Genomic DNA, 20508 nt, shown 5'->3' on the forward strand with positions numbered 1-20508 from the left:
CATGTACATATACTGGTAAAGACTTTCCTAATAAGTTTTATTAAAATATAGATGTTTAGGGTCTACTCCAAACTTAATAAATCTCTATTTGCCATTTTCTTGGTATATGCTCTTACTGAATGCTTGATATATTCATGATATATTAGGTACATTATGTCCCTGGATTATTATATATCTCGAGATTTTTTTCCTACATAAAAATTATGTTCATCTGTTTTTTGTGAATCAGATGTAACATTCACTGTCTTATTGAAAATATGTGTAATAATGATCTTAATGCACATTGTGTCTAAAGCTTTATGGATTGGCTTTATTATCATTATTTTGCATGCCACAGAAATAACATCTCCTTTTCAATTGCCATTATTCTTATTATAAGCGCATCAACTCTTTCACTTTAGAAAATTACCATCAATAAATTAACCACAGCTTCTGTTATCTATTCCAATTCTGACACCAATTCCAAAGTTTTTCTTTTCTTACCACCAAGCAATTATCCAGCACTAGTTGGGTGTCCTGCAATTCAACTCAATTCCAATACCATCTACCTAGAGATAACGTCAGATGCAGCAGGTTAAACTCTCAGTCCCACAATACAGACCCCAACAAATACATTTCGGACACCAGTCGAAAGTCCGGGTTGTCACCTGTGCTTCTGACTGAGCAGCTATAGATGGGAGGTAACAATATCCACCGTCTTGGATTTGATTAATTTGCTAGAGCAGCTCACAGAACTTAGAGAAACATTTTATTTACTAGATTGATGGTTTATTATAACCAGTACACCAGATGTAAAAGACACAGAAGGCAAGGAATGGAGGAATGGGGAGGCTTACGAGACCTTTTCCAGCCCACCAGTCTTCCAGAACCTCCACATATTCATCTATCTGGAAGCTCTTTCAACCTGGTCCTTTTTTAGATTTTTATGGAGGCTTCATTACATAGGCATGATTGAGTAAATCAAGGTCCATTGATGATTGAGACCAATCTCTAGCCTCTCACCTCCCCTGAGTTAGAGGAGGGGTGAGACTGAAAGTTCCAACCAACTTTTCAAAGGGTTGGATCCCTTGGCAACCGGCTTATCCTCCGGTTACCTAGCTGCTTTCAAAGTCAACACCCTAACATAACAAAAGATAACTTTATCACCCTCATCGCTTAGGAAATTCCAAGATTTTGAGAAGCTCTGTGTTAAGAACAGAGACAAAGACTAAATATATATTTTTATTATAAATCACAATATCACATCCACAAATAATTTTTGTTTTACTCTAATGCTTACCTTAAGACCCTGAAATCAGCTACAGGTCAGAGTCTGTATTTTCAAGAAAGGACTATCTCAGAGACCTGCGGAAATGAAGGTCCAGGAAAACACAGGATGACCAATTTGGCTAGTAAAGAAAACAATAAGCCCATTTTAGATTCAGATGGTATATTATTTACCTAGACATTAAAAGGATAAGTAGCCAAAGGTAATAGTTCCCCTAGTCCCCTGCACTGGGGAAAACAAAAGGGGCCAGAGGACTGTAACATGGAGGATAGGCCATCCCCGTTCCCCTTTCTGAGAAATCAATGCTGTCCTGCCTCTAAAATTTTATAGCCTATGCCCCAAAAGAGAAAGGTAGACACACCTCATCAGAATCCAGAAGGCAACAAGTTCTCATACAGCTCAGACAACTAAATATCCAAAAAACCAAAGATCTCAGGAGTTCCCATTGTGGCACAGTGGAAACAAACCTGACAAGTGTCCATGAGGATGCATGTTTGATCCCTGGCCTCACTCAGTAGGTTAAGGATCCGGCATTGCTGTGAGCTGTGGTGTAGGTCACAGACGTGGCTCGGATCCTGCATTGCTGTGGCTGTGGTGTAGGCCGGCAGCTGTAGCTCTTGTTGGACCCCTAGCCTGGGAACCTCCACATGCCGCAGGTACGGCCCTAAAAAGGCAAAAAATAAATAAATAAATAAGATAAATAAAAATAAAAAGATATATGCAATAGCCAAGACATGAAAACAAACCAAGTGCCCACCAATGGATGATTGGCTTTGGAAAATGTGGTACAGATTTACAGTGGAATATTACTTAGCCATAAAAAGAATGAATTATTGTCATTTGCAGAAACATGGATGGACCTAGAGAATATCATACTAAGTTAGACAGAGAAAAACAAATGCCATATGACATCATGTATATGTAGAATCTAAAAAATAATACAAATGAACTTAATGACAAAATAGAAACAGATTCACAGACACAGAAAACAAATTTATGATTACCAAAGTGGGGAGGGATAAATTAGGAGATTGAGAGTAGCAAATAAAAACTACTACATAGATAAACAATAAGGTCCTACTGTATAGCACAGGAAATTATATTCAATACCTTGTAATAACCCATAAAGAAAAAGAATATATATGTATAACTGAACCACTTTGCTGTACACCAGACACTAAAACAACATTGTAAATAAACTATACTTCAGTAAAAAAATTACACTTTGAATAAAAAATGAGGTTCTGTACAGCGCAGGGAACTATATCCAAACTCTTGGGACAGAACATGATAGAAAACAGTTTGAAAAAAAGAATGTGTGTGTATGTTTGACTGGGTCACTATGCTGTACAGCAGAAATTGACACAACACTTTAAATCAGTTATACTTTAGTTAAAAATTTTTAAAAAATAGAAAGAAAATCTGCTTAATATCTTTCCTAATAGAACTCTCCCGTATTCTTACACATGTTCCTGCATTTAATCTGTTGTTGTTATGGTACATAATTTATCTCTGGAAATTTCTACCATACATTCATGAGAAAAAGAGAGTGAAAAGGGTAAATAACAGTATCTTACAGATCCTGTGAAAGGTTAACCTAGAAAAATAACTGAAAGAACTGACTCTTTAGGAAAGTAATGTAATGCACCATTATTGAACAAAACTCACTATCTCATTTTGAACAAATAGACCATAGATATATTAAAATAAAATTGACAATATTTAGTTCTCTGTAAAAAAAAAAAAATGTGTTTTACACTTTAAAAAAGAAAGTAGGGGAGTTCCCCTCGTGGCGCAGTGGTTAACGAATCCGACTAGGAACCATGAGGTTGGGGGTTTGGTCCCTGCCCTTGCTCAGTGGGTTAACGATCCGGCGTTGCCGTGAGCTGTGGTGCAGGTTGCAGATGCGGCTCGGATCCCGCGTTGCTGTGGCTCTGGCGTAGGCCGGTGGCTACAGCTCCGATTAGACCCCTAGCCTGGGAACCTCCATATGCCGCGGGAGTGGCCCAAGAAATAGCAAAAAAAAAAAAAAAAAAAAAAAAGAAAGAAAGAAAGTAGATCAAGCTTTACCATAATACAGTTCTTATTAAGAAGACTGAGGTGGTTCTGAAAAGAACCTTTGGTTTGCGCTGCTCAGGTGGTCCTGAAGCAACTTATTTGCAGGTGGTGTACCTGATGACAGCCTTGCTGGCCTCAGACATGGCTTGTTTGCCCATCTCCCCAGGCGGCAGCAGGCACACAGAGATCTGGATCTCTCTGGAGGTGATGGTGGAGCGCTTAGTGGGGCGAGCCAGGAGGGAGGCATAGCCTTTAACTCCCTCGATGATACTGTTAAGAGAATCACGCTCTGCGAGACGTTTAATGACATACCGATATTAGAGTGAACCTGTTTCAGAGTCTTATAGACACACGGGGAGTAATAGTTACTTGGATATCCCTATCCATCTTCTCTGTCTCTGTTTTAGAAGTGGCTTCCTTGACACCCTTCTCAACAAAGGTAGATCTAGAAGAATGCTCAGCCGTGATGGGCATAGTTTTCCAGTATCTTGGAAGGAAAGAGAAAGGTGGTTGGGAGCTGATGCTCTCTATTTATGTACCCCCGAATGCAAATAAGGTTTTGAGTATAGGCAACATCTGATTGGATGAAATGTAATGCAGGAAACCCTGTCAATAAGCCATACGTTGTTAAATATGATTGGGTAGATCTACTTGGCAAGAGCCAATTAGAAAGCACGGATAATCAGACTGTCTAAAAGCTTCCTGTAAGCCTCCACTGAGACGACTTTGCAGGTGCCATCTATAGTACTTAAATTGTAGAATATTCAGCTTCAAGTGTTTGAGAATGGGACCTCTGTAACCCAGGTCCATGATGCCGGAAGAATGACGCTGGCCACGTTTGGACCACTTGTCCACCAACCTAGAATCTAATATCCAGGGCTAAGCCACTCTGGCTTGAACAGGAACTCTCCAACTTAGGGGAGGAGCTCCTGGAAAGCAAGGGACCTAGCTAGGAAGCCACTGCCTCCAATTCTGAACAAAAACCTCAGTGATTTGAAAAAAAGGGAGGGGATGGCAAAACCAGTCTCCAAATACACAACACAAACAAAAATAAGTATATTTATAAAAATGTAAAGTATCCCTAAAATACTTAAAAGTTAACGAAGATTAAAAGTGTATCTCTTGGAAGAGAGAAGTGTTTCACTTAAGGCTAATGTTTCCCTGCTGACTTACTGTTTGCATGATCTACCCATTGATGTAAACTGGGCTTTAAATTCTCCTACTATTATTGGGTTGCTGTCAATTTCTCCATGTAGGTCTATTAATAATTGCTATGTATATTTTGGTGCTCCTGTATTAGGTGCGTATGTATTAATAAATGTTATATCTTCTTTATGGATTGTCCTCTTTATTATTATGTAATATCCATCTTTGTTGTTACATTCTTTGGCTTGATGTTTACTTTGTCTGATATGAGTATGAACTACACCTACTTTCTTTTGGCTGCCCTTTGCTTAGAGTATCATCTTCTATCCTTTCGCTTTAAGCCCATTTGACTTTAGAGCTGAGAAGAGTCTTCAGGAGACAGCTATCACTGGGTCTTATTTCTTTGATCCATCCAGCCATACTGTGTTTTTTGATTGGAGAATTAATTTCATTTACATTTAGAGTAGTGGTAATATGAGGACTTAATATTTCAATTTTGTCTTTTGTTTTCTGACTATGCTGCATGTCCATCATTTCTTTTTCCTTGTGTTTCCGCTGCCGTTTCAGTTTGGTAGTTTCTATGATATTTTTCTCACTTTCCCCTTTTTTTTCACATTTCATGTCTCTGCTTTTAATTTTTGTTCTGTGGTTGCCATGAGGTTGATATAAAATATCTTAGAGATAAATTAGTCTTTTTCCTGTTGATAGCATCTTATCTTCATTTACTTATACAGGTCCATCCTTTTCCTCTTTCCTTTTCATGTTTCTGTTGTCACAAATTATCTATTTTTAATGAGTTCATTACCAAATTGAAATATCTATTATTATTTTTAATGCTTTTGTATCTTTAATTTTTATGCTATAATTGTTTAACAACATATTCTGGTATATATATAATATATTCTGATATTCATATACATATATAATTTCAAAGATTCTGAAATGTCAGAATTTCAGATTCTGTTTGTCTATGTATCACCTTACTCAAAGTTTTGGGTAGGTGATATCCTTTTAACCTTCCTTGTAAGGCAGGTCTCTAATGGTGTTGAATTCCCTTAGCTTTTGTTTGTTTGGGAAGGCCTTTATTTATACTTCATATCTGAAGAATAACTTTGCTTGATAGAGCATTCTTGGCTGATAGGTTTTAACTTTCAATGTTTTGAATATGTCATTTTACTCTCTCCTGGCCTGTAGAGTTTCTGATGAGAAACATGCTAATAGCCTATTGGAGATACATTTATAGGTTACTGCCTTTTCTCCCCTACTGCCTTTAAAATTCTGTCTAGAAAAGACAAAAAGACAGTAAATAAATAAATAAATAAATAAAATTATTTTTCTGTCACTGATTTTTGACAGTTTTAATATAAGCATTGGAGAAGGTCTGATCCCAAATATTTATTAATTTAATATAAGAGACTGTCAAAACATATGAGGCAAAGCTGATAGAAGTACAAGGAGAAACACTCTATTACAGCTGGAGACTCCTGCACTCCTATTTCAGTATTTGATAAATCAACCAAGCAGAATTAATAAGGATATAGATAACCAAAAGGTATTTCAAATGAACTTGTTTTTGTTGACGTTTGTAGAATATTTCAAAAGAATGCACAATCTTCCCAAATCACAGAGAGAACTAAGTGGTGATGTTAGCATCATGGCATAAAATGTCTCATGTTGTTCCCTTCTTCAACAAGAAAATGTTGGCATCCATTCATAACTGAAAGTGTCTTTGTGGCAGTTATGGTATCCAGAACCATATACCAAGGGTCCTGATGGGAGTAGTAGACAAAAACTGGTATGAGGTGTGGAACTGGTACAAGCTTTTGAACTGGATCTAGCCCTTCTCAATCACAGTTAGAGAGCACCTAGAGATCACTGACCCAGGAAGACATCCATAGACAAAAGAGCTTTTGTGGAAGCCCATATTTCCAGAGGAGAAGACCCAGCATCCTGTTGGAGCTGGGTCATATATATATACATGAATTTGGAAGTGGGATCCAGATATAAATGAATATAAATGAATTTGGAGTGGGATCAAGATAATATATACAAGGAGTTTCCACCGTGACACAATGGGCTAATGATCCAGTTTGTCTCTGTGGAGGCATGGGTTCAAGCCCTGAACTAGTGCAATGAATTAAGGATCTGGTGTTGCTGCAGCTGTGCACAGGTCACAGCTCCAGCTTGGATTTTATTCCTGGCCTGAGAACTTCCATGTGCTTTCAGGGCAGCCAAAAAAGAAAAAAAAAAAAAAAAAGGATAAGACATACAAGCTTAAGAATTCTGTCACAAGAGGGAATAAGAAGCACAGAGCAGGTGCATTCATACACATCATAGACAGCCCTAAAACATATAGCAAACCAATAATACCAACAAAGTAGTAATAAAGATTAGAGGATTTAACTGTTACTTCAAAGGCAAAAAGAGCAAAGGAATATGAAAAACCAAGGAAGCATAACATCATAAAAAGATCACAATAATCTCCCAACAACCAAACAGAAATACAAGAAAATATATACTTTACCTAATAAAGAATTCAAAATTGCTGCTTTAAGGAAACAATAAAATACAAGAAAATACAGAAAGACAATTCAACAGAATAAGGAAAATAATACATAAACAAGTGATATTTATCAAAGAGAAATCATAAAGAAACAGAAATTTTGAAGCTGAAGAATTCAGTGAATGAAAAGAAAAATGCAACAATTAACAACATAATAGATCAAGCAGAAGAAAGACTGTATCACCTGGATGATAGGAACTTTGAAGTAATCCAGTAGAAGAATACAAAGAAAAAAGAGTGAAAAAGAAAAAGAGGAGTTCCCTTTGTGGTTCAGCATGTTAAGGACCCAACACTGTCTCTGTGAGAAGGCGAGTTTGATCCCTGGCCTTGCTCAGTGATCAAAAGTTAAAAGTTAACAAAGATTAAAAGTGTTTCTCTTGGAAGTTCACTTCTACGTGGCGGGTTAAGGGTCCAGCGGCATTGCTATAGTTGTGGCAGCGCCAGCTGCAACAGCAGTGGGCTTTCACCCCTGTTCTGGGAACTTCTACATACCTCGAATGCAGCAAAGAAAAAAAATTCTCTTGACAGTACATAAATCCTAGAAAAATACCCTTAATCGTATATTTGGTGAATAAATTTAAGAGCTATTGCCTGGAGTTCCCTCGTGGCTCAGCAGGTTAAGGGACCAGCATTGTCACTGCTGTGGCTCTGGTTACAGCTGTGGTACAGGTTCAATCCTTGATCCGGAAACATCTGTATGATGTGGGTAACCTCCTTAGGGAGAAAAAGGGAATAATGCAGAAAAAATTATTCTATGCAAAGAATAGCTCTTTCAAATATCTATGATGATTACAATTAAAAATATTGACATGATGTGTGAATTTGTGGAAAGTATAAATTACAGAAATTAAATCCTCTCCCCCCCCCAAAAGACATAAAGTTCCAAGAAAATGGAAGAACTTGAGGTCATCAATGAGCTACCATCCCAAATGGTCAGGCTTCCAAAAGTATCTAATGTCAAACCATTAAGAACAGGTATTTTTTGTTGTTAATGTAATGGTGTCAGATCATGAAGAAAATTACTTTTTAATTTAAAGGAAATATAATGAAAAGAGCATGCTAAAAAGAGTTCTGAGTGGTCACACTTACAAACAAGGATATAAAAATTCTACATAAATGATTAGAAATTATATGTGATATGGTAAAATATGAACAAAAAAGACAAATCAGGATCATTCAAGAATGCAGAAATGTTTCAGATTGAGTGAAATAAAAACATGATTCACTTTATGATGTTAAAGAAAAAAAGCCTTCAGATAATCTCCATATATGATTTAAATCCCTTTGCTAACATGATAATGTTTGTTTCATGGTTAAATACTAAAATTACCAACATTAGAGACAGAATTCACAAAAAATTGAGCCTTCTCATCAGGACTATTATTTATCATTATCTGATATATTAGAAAGATGTTATAAAAATACTTGAAAAAGGAGTTCCCATCATGGCGCAGGGAATGAATCCGACTAGGAACCATGAGGTTGCAGGTTCAATCCCTGGCCTCTCCCAGTAGGTTAAGGATCTGGCGGTGCCTGTAAACTGTGGTGTAGGTGGGAGACGCAGCTTGGATCCCTTGTTGCTGTGGCTGTGGCACAGGCTGGCGGCTGTAGCTCCGATTGGACCCCTAGCCTAGGAACCTCCAAATGCCACGGTGTGGTCCTAAAAAGACAAAAAAAATTAAAAAATACTTGAAAGGGATTTAACTGCAAAGACTAGACAAACTATCACAAAATCATCTGCAAGTAAATTCCCTTGGGGTGGGGGGAGTGCTACATGATTGACTTACATATCAAAATAAAACTTGGGGAAAGCAGTTTCTTTTCAGAGCTCTGTATCTTCAGAGAAAGAGCTGTGGACATGTTAGGGAAAAAAAGCACTTCCCTAAGTCAATTTGTAACATGCTAATTATTGTTGCTTCAAAATGCCAATGTTTGGAGTTCCCCAGTGGCTCAACAGGTTAAAGATTTGGCATTGTCAGTGCTGTGGCTCGGGTTTGACCCCTGGCCCAAGAACTTCTGCATGCTGTGGGTGAGGCCAAAAAAACAAAACAAAACAAAAAACCAAATGCCAATGTTTATCATTATGCTGTGTAAATGTTTTACCAAAATTATCCTAGCACACTGGTCTCATACGCACTGTGTTAGAAGGCATTTTGATGTATCGAATCAAAGTACAGTTGCGTGTTTTGGCTGTTTTGCACTTTTGAATTCAGAAAATAAACAGAAGCACTAATAAAATAACTTTTAAAATGCGCTATAGGTGTTCCCATTGTGGCTTAGCGGGTTAGGAGCCCAACTAGTATCCATGAAGATGGACGTTCAGTCCCCGGCCTCACTCAGTGTGTTAAAGAATCCAGTGCTGCTGTGAGCTGCACTGTGGGTCGCAGACTCGGATTCCGTGGTGCCGTGGCTGTGGTGGAGACCAGTAGCTGCAGCTCGGATTGAACCCCTTGCCCAGTAACTTCCAAATGCTGCAGGTGCGACCTTAAATTAAAAGAACAAATAAAATAAATAGATAAAAAATAAATAATAAAATGCGCTATGATTTGGCTGAGAGTGCAGGGGTGATTGAGACAGATGAATCTGGTTAAGTAGAGAGAAAAATATGGCTTGATGTTAAAGACTGAAAGAGAAAATAAATCCATCTCAATATTGGTGAGTGAATGAGAAACCATCATGTTCTAACACTGTATTTTTTGAAAAAGGCTGAATAAGGGAAATGGTTTTAATTCCAGTAAATAACCTATTACAAGTGTGAATCAAGGAGAAACTGTGTCAACAGAATAAAATACCACAGACATCCTTTGAATTCATTTTAATAAAAAACAGAAACAAACAAAAATCCCAGAAATAGAGAAATCAAAATTTTCAAGGGGTTCCCTTGTGGTTCAGTGGGTTAGGGACCCAGTGTTGTTACTGCTGTGACTTGAGTCACTGCTGTGGTGAGGGTTCTATCCCTGGCCCCAGGGAACTTCTGCATGCCTTGGACATGACCAAAAATAAAAAGTAAAAACACAAACCTTAATCACCTGCAATTATGCATCATTCAATGATGGGAGCAACCAATAAGAGCAGCATATGCCCCCGTTCTCTACTGGCTCAGCCAATAAAGGACCTGCCTCTTAATCAGATTAAATGAACCATGGTAATAGATCAAGAGAAATAAGATGATTCTATCCCCACCACCATCTTTTTTCTTCAAACTATCTGAATATTGAATTATTTTATTTAATCTTATTTTTTTCACCTTCCAGCATACATGTCTGACAAAATAAAAGCCACCACATTAACTTGGCAGGATGAAAACCTCACCCCAGGACAGGGGCCAATAAAATGATGTTGGTCCTGATTCCTTACCCATCATCGCCCTCCTCCTCTTTGATCATGCCCTGTCATTCCTGGATAAGATGAAAACGAAATGAGTGTCTGGTGGGGGAGGAGGAAGATTGAAAAAGTGGCCATTTACCCTTTTTCCTTAATATGAGGGATTTAGAAAACACATCTAGGATCACTGGTGGGCATGAGTGGAGTGTGAGGGCTCTGTACTCCCCTCTAGCAGGTTGCCAGTCCAGTACTTGCCATGCCGCCTAGTGTCTACCTCGTGGACGTGACATGGCCAGTCCTGCCCCTCACAGCCTGAGCTCTTGTCCTAGAATTCTAATATCCAGAAACCTGTCCATAATGCATGTAGGTAAGTCTTCCTTTAAATGTTCCTTACATAGAAGTAAGTGTGAATAATGTCAGCTCTTAGAGCTGAACTTAGGTGGGGACCATATGATTTTGGATGGACATGATGTTTGACCAGGTACTTTGTCATGCACTACTGGGAATTTTGTTTTAAGAAAGCATAAGATTCAGGAGTTCCCGTCGTGGCTCAGCAGTTAACAAATTCAACTAGTATCCATGAGGACTCGGGTTTGATCCCTGGCCTTGCTCAGTGGGTCAAGGATCTGGTGTTGCCCTGAACTGTGGTGTAGGTCGCAGATGCAGTTCGGATCTAGCATTGCTGTGGCTGTGGCATAGGCTGGCAGCTGCAACTCCGATTGGACTTCTAGCCTGGGAACTTCCATATGCCAAGGGTGTGGCCCCAAAAAGACCAAAAAAAAAAGTTGTAAGATTCACAGTTTATTATTCTTGTTGAAATAATTGGACTAGCACAGTGAATTCTACCCCTTCTACGAACTCAGTGTCTTTTCCCAGATGGGATCTTCACAGAGAAGTCAAGGTCATTACCCAAGGTCACATAGCTACTGGATCAGAACTGACATTAGGAGCCAAGTCATCTCCTGGATCTCACTCTAGTGTGTTATCTATCAGACATGGTATTAGCCTTTGAGTGTTTGAACCCATCAGAGGCTTATAGAAACTGTGCATTAATCTGCTTGACAGGAAACACTGGTTGTTCCCTGGTTGTCTAGTGGTTAGGTTTCAGTGCTTTCACTGCTGCAGCCTGGCTTCAGTCCCTGGTCTGGGAACTGAGATCTGACATCAAGCTGCTGCATGCTGTGGCCAGATAAATAAATAAATAAATAAAATAAAAGCTAATACAGTGTATTTTGGGATTTTTTTTGGGGGGCACACCTGTGGCATATGGAAATTCCCAGGCTTGGGGTCGAATCAGAGCTGGAGCTGCCAGCCTATGCCACAGCCACAACAGTGCAGGATCGAGCCGCATCTGCGACGTACACCACAGCTTGCAGCAATGCTGGATCCTTAACTCACTGAGTGAGGCCAGGGATTGAACCCTCATCTTCACAGACACAATGTCAGGTTCTTAACCCACTGAACCACAACTGAAACTCCTAATACAGTGTCACTTTGTTTGACCCACCTCAATCTTCATTTGGGTAATTAATTCAAATTAAAATGCATAAGCATAAAATGCGTAATATTTTTTCCTTAACAAACTCCAGTAGCTGAGGATGTCAGACAGCAGCTTGAGTCCCAGGGGCTCCTTCTGCTTTTTCCTCTTCCAAATACTTTCTTGTGACCTCAAATTTGCTCTCATTTGTGACTCCATGGGTATGTTTTTGCAGGCAAGAGGGAGATGGAGGGATTACAATGGAAGTATTCGTGTTATACTTTAGATTTTTATCCCATGTTATTGTTTGTATCTGTAGTTTATTCATTTTCATTTCTGTTTTATTTGGGGGAGGGGGTGTTGGCCACGCTTGTAGCATGTGGAAGTTGTCTGGACCAAGGATTGAACCCACACCATGGCAGTGACCCAAGGTGCTGCAGTGACAATGCCAGATCCTTAACCCATTGCGCCACAAGAGAACTCCTTCATTTCTGTGTTGTAATGCATTATAGGACTGCAATACTATTTTTCTGTTGATGGACATTTGCACGGCTTTAAGTTTTGAGCTTAATAATCCGTCTTTTTCATGTCTTTTGGTGAACACAAAGACAAATTTTTGTCGAAATACACCAGGAGTGCAACTGCTAAGTCAAAACATACATGAATATTTAGCCTTAGTAGATATTGACAGTTTTCCAAAGTGGTTGTATCACTTTACACTTCCATCTAGAGTATGCGTGTGGGTTCCAGTTACTCTACGTCCTTGCCAATACTTGATCCTGTCAATCTTTTGACTGTTATCTATTTTCCCATTTCACAGATTGGCAAACCAAGTGGGCCTAAAAGAGGTTAAATACTTTTTTTAAAGTGTCAAGTCTGAAAGACTCTTCCCACTAGGCCATCAAATTTTACTTTTTGGGTTTCCAGTATTCAAGAATTAGTTGTTTCAGGAGTTCCCTTGTGTCTCAGCAGAAACGAATCTGACTAGTAACTATGAGGTTGCAGGTTTGATCCCTGGCCTTGCTCAGTGGGTTGAGGTTCTGGCATTGCCATGAGCTGTGGTGTAGGTTGCAGATGTGGCTTGGATTTTGAATTTCTACACATTTTGAAATGATCACCACAGTAAATCTAGTCACAGTATGTCACCATACCAATATATTACATATTTACTGACTATATTTCCCACACTGCACATTTCATACCCATAACTCATCTATTTGCAACAGGAAGTTTGTACCTCTTAATCTCCCTATTTTTTCCTCCTCTCAGCCCTTCCCGTCCAGCACCTGTTTGTTCTCTGTATCTGTAATTGTTTCAGTTTTGTCATGTTTATTCATTTCTTTTACTTTTTAGATGCCACATGTAAGTGAAATCATATGGTATTTGTCTTGTTCTGACTTGTTTAATTTAGCATAATACCATCCAGGTCCATTGATGTTGTCACAAGTGGCAAGATTTTCTTTCAATGGCTGAGTAATAGTCTATATTACATTTATACACCCACATATGCATATCACATCTTTATCCATTCACCTATTGATGGACATTTGGATTGCTTCCATATCTTGGCTATTATAAATAATGTAGTAATGAACATAGGGGTGCATATATCTTTTCTAATTAGTGTTTTTATTTTCTTCACATAAGTACCCAGGAGTGAAATTGCTGGATCATATGGTAGTTCTATTTTTTTTTTTCTCACAGCATGCAGCAGCCTGATGTGAGATCTCAGATCCCAGCCCAGTTACTGAACCTGGGCCATAGCGGTGAAAGCTCCAAGCCCTAACCACTAAACCACCAGGGGATTCCTTATATTTAATATTCTGAGGACTCTCTATACTGTTTTCCATTAGTAACTGCACTAATTTACATTCCTACCAACAGTGTACCAGGGCTCCCTTTTCTCCACATCCTTGCCAGCACTTGTTGTTTGTTGCCTTTTTAATAATAGCCCAGAAAGGTTATTAGAGAATACAGGTGTGAGGCAATACCTCATTGTGGTTTTGATTTGTGTTTGCCTGATTAGTGATGTTGAGCATCTCTTCATGTGCTGTTAGTGTGTATCAGCTCTTCATTCCATTTTTATTGAAAAATAATATTCCATTATTATTCATATTTTATTTATACATTCATCAGATGATGGGCATTTGGGATATTTCCATTTCTTTTTTTTTTTTTTTTTGTCTTTTTGTCTTTTGTTGTTGTTGTTGTTGCTATTTCTTGGGCCGCTCCCACGGCATATGGAGGTTCCCAGGCTAGGGGTTGAATCGGAGCTGTAGCCACCGGCCTACGCCAGAGCCACAGCAACGCAGGATCCGAGCCGAGTCTGCAACCTACACCACAGCTCACGGCAACGCCGGATCGTTAACCCACTGAGCAAGGGCAGGGACCGAACCCTCAACCTCATGGTTCCTAGTCGGATTCGTTAACCACTGCGCCACGACGGGAACTCCTCCATTTCTTAATTATTATGAACAGTGCTGCCAAGAACATTTGCACACAAGTTTTTATGTGAACATATTTTTTCATTTCTCTTGGATATTTACCTAGAATTGAAATCGTCAAGTCATACGGCAACTTAATGTTTAACATTTTGAGAAACTGCTGGACTGTTTTCTACAGCAGCTGCACCATTTCACATTCTTACCATCACTATGTGATGGTTCCAGTCTCTGTACGTATTTGCCAGCACTAGTTATCATCCTTTTTTATTATATCCATCCTTGTGTGTATGAAGTGGTAGCTCACTGCGGGTTTGATTTGCATTTCCCTGACAGCTAATGATGTTGAACATCATGCTTTTTGGCCTTTGTATATCTTGTTTGCTGTACTATCTATTCAAATCCTTTGCCCATTTTTAAATTGGGTTTTTTTTAAAAATTGAGTTGTAAGTGCCCTTTGTGTATTCTAAATATAAGTCCCTTATCAGACATGTTACTTTCAATATGTTTCTTCTCTTCTGTGGGTTGCTTTTCACTTTTTAATAGTGTCCTTTAAATTAAATTTAATTAATTTTAAAAAGTTTGACATTTTGGTGAAATCCCATTTTCCCATATTTCTTTATTGCTTGAGCTTCTAATGTTATATCTAAGAAACCATTGATCAGCCCAAGATCATGAAGAATTACACCTTAATTTTCTTCTGAAAGTTTAATAGTTTTAGCTTTTATATTTAGAACTTGACCTATTTTGAGTTAAATTTTGTATATGATGTGACATGAGGGTCCAAATTCATTTTTTGTCCACCATAATTTGTTTCTTTTCTTTTCTTTCTTTCTTTCTTTCTTTTTTTTTTTTTTTTTTTGTCTTTTGTCCTTTTTTAGGGCCACACCCAGGGCAAATGGAGGTTCCCAGGCTAGGGGTCTAATCAGAGCTACAGCTGCCAGCCTACGCCACAGCAACTTGGGATCTGAGCCACGTCTGTGACCTACACCACAGCTCATGGCAATGACAGATCCTTAACCCGCTGAGCAAGGCCAGGGATCGAACCCACAACCTCATGGTTCCTAGTCGGATTCATTTCTGCTGCGACATGATGGGAACTCCTCTCCACCATAATTTGTTGAAAAGACTCTTCTTCCACTACTAAATTTTCTAGGCACTCTGGTTGAAAATCAATTGTCTGTAAATGTGAGGGTTCATTTCTGTACTATCAATTCTATCCCTTTGGTCTATATGTCCTTATGCTAGTATCACATTGTCTTGATTCCTACAGCTTAATAGTAAGAATTGAAATCAGGAAGTGTAAGGCCTCAAATTTTATCCTTCCTTTTCAAGATTGTTTTGATTATTCTGAGTTCGTTGCATTTCCATATGAATTTTGGGATCAGCTTGTCAATTTCTGCAAGGAAACCATCTGAGATTTTGACAGAGATTCTGTTGAGCCTGCAGATCAGTTTAGGAACTATTGCCCATCTTAACAATATGAAGTCTTCCAATATGAACACAGGCTATTTTTCCATTTCTTTAGGTATTCTTTAATTTCATTCGACAATATTTTATAGTCTTGGACTTTTAAAATAAATTCATTTGTGGAGTTCCCTGTTGTGGCTTAGTGGGTTAAGAACCCAACTAGTGTTTTTGAGGATGAGAGTTCGATCCCTAGCTTTGCTCAGTGGATTAAGGATCCAGCCTTGTTGCAAGCTGCAGCGTAGGTCACAGATCATAGCTGTGGCTTGGATCCAGTGTTGCTGTGTCTGTGGCATAGCCTTCAGCTGCAGCTCCAATTAGATCCCTAGCCTAGGAACTTCCATTTGCCAGAGGTGCGGCCATAAAAAGAAAAAGAAAAAAAAAGATCGTAGCTTTATAAATCATTCTGCTTCATTAAAGTATGAATTCTTCCTTCCAGTATAAATGAAAACCCACACAGATCAGACAAGACAGCTAGCAGGGCACCTAGCACAAAGGTGGTATTTTCTAGAGGGCAATACTACATCCTGAGGTTATCCTTTGTGTCCCACCATCCATAGTAACCTGGGATTATGGATAGCTAATAATTAGTTTTACCACTATTGAGCACTCAACATAAAAGGATTATTTTTCTAACCAAACACCCAAAGATAACAATAAAATGTTTTAAAACATAAGATTATATTTTAGCACCTTATTATCTCCATGGGTAAATGTTAGATGTGGAATTGTTGGACCGAAATATCAAATATTTTTATTTTTAAGCAATTTACAAAGTTGCCCTTCAGATGATGTTCACCAACACAATCAACAAGAGCAGGGAAGAATGCATGTCCCCAATCCCTTAACAAATCTGGTACACGTTTTTATGTAATCAAATCCATCAACGCTGTCCTTATCTGTTCTTCTCTCTGTTACTACATTTTTAAAGGCCTTCCATACAAAAAGCTTATGTAGAAGCAGAGGCTGGTTATTCAGAGCTTGTTATAACAAGGGAGCTAGCCACCATAACTTGTATTTGGCAGAGACTAAAGGCAAGCAGGGGAATGGGAAAGCTTTGGAGTGAAAAGGGGAAGACCAAGTTTTCACTGATTGGACGTCGTTGGCATGGAAAAACTGGAGGCATGTAGCTAGAAGCAGTCTCATTTAATGTGATTGATTTGGGAAGCATATTTAGATTTCTCTAGTTGGCAAAGCAAAAATAAGGAGTCTGGCAGTCATTGATCAAATCCTGAAGATTGCTGTAAAGACTGGGGTTTGGCTTCTGGGGCTGCTTGCTACAGAGGTTGTGGGTCATAATTCTATTGTCATATATGGTCTGCTCATTGTCCGTTATGTATTCAGTCTCTCCCTTGGGGGGAAGAAAAAGAATCGTTCTTTCATTCTGCTTCAAATATAATTTAATTTTTAGATCTAAATATTTAACTCAGAAAATTTGTGCATGTCAGGGAAAAGGGATAATTTCACTTTAACGGGAACGTTTTTCCTAGTTTTTTTCTGAAGTGCAACATTCTACTGTTTGTACCGTCTTTCAATGTAATTTAAGAGGAACGTTTTCAAGACTCCACCCCCGAACCGCCCAACCCATTAAAAAAAAAAAAAAAAGCTCCTGTGGTTTTTATTAAAATTCCTTCCTCGACCATCTTCTCGGGAAGAAGGAAAAGGACAAAAGGGCCAGGAGAGGTTCGGGGGGACCTGCCAGAGGGAGGCGGCGGGCAGCTGGCAGATGCCCGCTGGTGGGCGGGGTGCGGAGGCGGAGCTCAGGTGACGCGACGGTCACGTGACCGCCGGGCGCCGAAGTGGGCACCGGTCCGGGTGCCCGCCCTCCCTCCCTGCGGTCGGACCCGGAGCCGTCTGCGAGCCCCTAATTGTTGCTCCAGGTTTTTTCAGGTCAGTGTGAGAGCTCTCGTCGCTGCCTGCGGGACACCGGGAGAGGAGGAACGAGCAGGGAAAGGAAAAAGATTGGGAATAGGGTCCGGGTCGCGGGGAGCTGGCCCGAGTGTAGATAGAGATGGCGGTGGGAAAACGGCTAAGGGGGATCCAGCGGCCGTTGGGCGGAGGGTGGGGAAGGCAGACACCCCAAGTACTCATTCTCCCTTTTTCCGCACCTCCTCTTCTCTGCCCTCCGTCCATTTTGGAGCGTGAGATCGGGAGTTGGGGGTCGCCCCAGCAGTGAGACAGTGGAAATAACCCCCCTCTGCCACTCCGTCCGTAGAGTAAAAAGTTGACCTCAAGGGTGGAGAGGCGAGTTGCCTCTGGGGTAGAAGGGCGCAGAGATCCAAAATTAGTTTGGAAAACATCCTAGTCTGGCGCCCGAGGCGTGAAAAGAAATGGCGGCTGGGGTGCGGGGGGGCGGAGGAGATGGGGGAGGGAGACGTTGGGCGAGGAGGGCCGGGATTCAGGAAAGGGACCCAAGTCCCTGTGCATCCACCGGACGCCCAGCCGCGGTCTCCTGTCTGTCTGCAGGTCTGTGAGGCTGTTGTTCCCAGCACCGTGCTGGGCTCCATAAAGACGAGGAGCCTGTCCAGAATCCCCGCAGGTCAGTGAAGTAGGGGAGCACTGGACAGCGACCCAGAGGGGTGCAGAGTGCGGAGGGCGCGGCCTGGGCAGAATTGGGGACCCCGCTGTCCACTTCCCAACACATCTTCACACACTCTGCCATGCTGAGCAAACGTTGGGGGAAAATGGCAGGGCCTGCAACAGAAATGATTGGCTCCTGTGTGTGGGAGGAATGGTGGGGTAAAGGGTGGGCAGAAGGCACACTAGGAGGGCTGGGCCAGGTCTGGGGATCCCAGAAAGGAGCGAGAAGCAAATCCTACCATCCCAACCTGCAGTCCACCCCCAGCCCTCAGTCTCCCTTGTCTCCTCTTTGTCTTCTCTTCCCCCTACCCCACCCCCAGGACAGGAGAAAGAGGGGACATCTCAACATGGAAAAACTCTGCAATGAAAATGAAGGAAAGCCTGAGAACCATGGAAAGATGGAAGAGGAAGAAGAGCCACAGGATGCGGGAAAGCCAGGAGTAGCTTGTGCCGTGGCAGACAAGGAAAAGTTAGAAAACAAGGGAAGGACAGATCACAGGGGAAAGCCAGAAGATGAGGAAGTTCTAAAGGATAAGGAAAAGCCAGAGAGTGAGGCAAAGCCCAAAGAAGGAAAGCCAGAGAGCCAGGGAAAGCCAGTGGGCGAGGGCAAACCAAAAGAAGGAAAAGCAGAGAGTGAGGCAAAGCCAGAGAGCCAGGGAAAGCCAGTGAGTGAGGGCAAGCCCAAAGAAGAAAAGCCAGCCAGCGAGCCAAGGGCTGCAGGAAAGCGCCCAGCTGGGGATGATATACCCAGGAAGGCCAAAAGAAAAACCAACAAGGGGCTGGCTCAGTGTCTCAAGGAATACAAGGAGGCCATACACGATATGCATTTGAGCAATGAGGAGATGATAAGAGAATTTGACGAGATGGCCAGAGTGGAGGATGAGGTGAAGAAAACCAGACAGAAACTAGGGGGGTTTATGTGGATGCAAAAAAGTTTACAGGACCCCTTCCACCCCAGGGGCCCAAGGGAACTCAGGGGTGGCTGCAGGGCCCCACAGAGGGGTTTTGAAGACATTCCATTTGTGTAGTGCCCCTGGCAGGCACTTGCAAAGCCTTGTGCTTTATTTAACCTTATCCTAATACTATGCTTTAGGTGTCATTATCATTATCCAATCACAGCCCTCTGTTTCAGTAGCAGATTTTCATCCATTGCATGGAAAAATGTTTATGGTGCATTGTAAAATTAAAAAAAAACCCTAGTTTGCAGAACCATATATATGCTATCAGTCCATTATTGTAAAACTACAAAGATAGTTACCTAGTGATCCATGTACAGAAACAACTCCTAAAGCTGTCTACTAAAAGATTAACAGTGGTTATCTGTGGGTGATTTTTTTCTGTTGTTTTTTATCTATCTGTCCTCTTAAAAAAACACAGATTACTTTTGTCATGAGAATAATGAAATTAAAAAATAGGAAAGCAATACCAAGCAATCAAAAGTACTGTTCAGTGAGCTCATGCAGGCAGTGGAGACACAACATTTCTGTTGTCAGGACATGAAATGATAAGTAAAACTCACATTACTTCTGGGACTCAAAGCTGGAAGAATCAACATGGCAACTATTACAGATCCATTGTCGTAAGGGACAGTCCTGTCATCAGTGAATTGGGGCTAGAACTTGCCTTCCAGGGCTGTGGTGAAGATCCGATGAGACCCTGAGTGTGTGAGCTGTGTTGGGCTGGCTCCTGCCCTCTCTCCTGCACGAGCAGGACCAGAACCCCATCAAATGGCAGAGGGATGTGGGAGGTCTCGTATGTGTCCATAAGTAAGTCCAGACAGCTGAGAGGTGGGGGCCACTCTCCCCTGGGAAATGCCAGGACTTGGGCACCATGCCTCTTTTTGTATGTCCTGTACCTAAGGCCCCCACTGCTGCACATGGGCTGGAGACCATGATAGACTAAAACAACACAGCGTCACAACAGAAGGGTGCAGAATTCTCTACCCTGAAATAGAATTACCCTAACTCAGGTGGGTAGCACCCAGGTGTCACTTGGGCCTTGATACTTATATAAAGTTCTTATAAAACACACCTTTCCAAGTATTTTTTGTTGGTTTATGTGTTTGCATACAGCCATCCCCACTGGATTTAGATACTGGAGATTGATTGAGCCAGGAGAAAAATCTGAGTCACCAGATGCTGTATTATTCTCACCTGTTAATCTCTTTTCTGCTGACACTTTTTTG

The 20508-nt window shown here is 40.7% G+C and overlaps 2 protein-coding genes across 3 annotated transcripts in view; one reads left to right on the top strand and one right to left on the bottom strand.

The window, feature by feature from the left end:
• Positions 1-10420, bottom strand: part of LOC106508237 — a 58787-nt gene extending 48367 nt beyond the window's left edge. Inside the window, exons 1-2 of the mRNA XM_021079858.1 lie at positions 10392-10420; positions 3440-3595 (exon numbers count right to left, since the gene is read on the bottom strand). Of these exons, the coding sequence (XP_020935517.1) occupies positions 3440-3595; positions 10392-10420 (185 nt within the window). The remainder of the gene's footprint in view (positions 1-3439; positions 3596-10391) is intronic.
• TCEAL4 (transcription elongation factor A like 4) lies at positions 17494-19642 on the top strand. Of its 2 annotated transcripts, none has more exons than XM_003135283.5 (3): positions 17494-17633; positions 18210-18282; positions 18644-19642. In XM_003135283.5, exon 3 carries the CDS (start codon positions 18671-18673, stop codon positions 19349-19351), a length of 681 nt encoding a protein of 226 aa, XP_003135331.2. In that variant the 5' UTR covers positions 17494-17633; positions 18210-18282; positions 18644-18670; the 3' UTR covers positions 19352-19642. The 2 variants fall into 2 exon arrangements, with proteins under 2 accessions (XP_003135331.2, XP_005657952.1); XM_005657895.3 differs by having other exon boundaries at positions 18649-19642.

This window comes from Sus scrofa, chromosome X (genome assembly GCF_000003025.6).
Source record: "Sus scrofa isolate TJ Tabasco breed Duroc chromosome X, Sscrofa11.1, whole genome shotgun sequence".
Taxonomy (NCBI): domain Eukaryota; kingdom Metazoa; phylum Chordata; class Mammalia; order Artiodactyla; family Suidae; genus Sus; species Sus scrofa.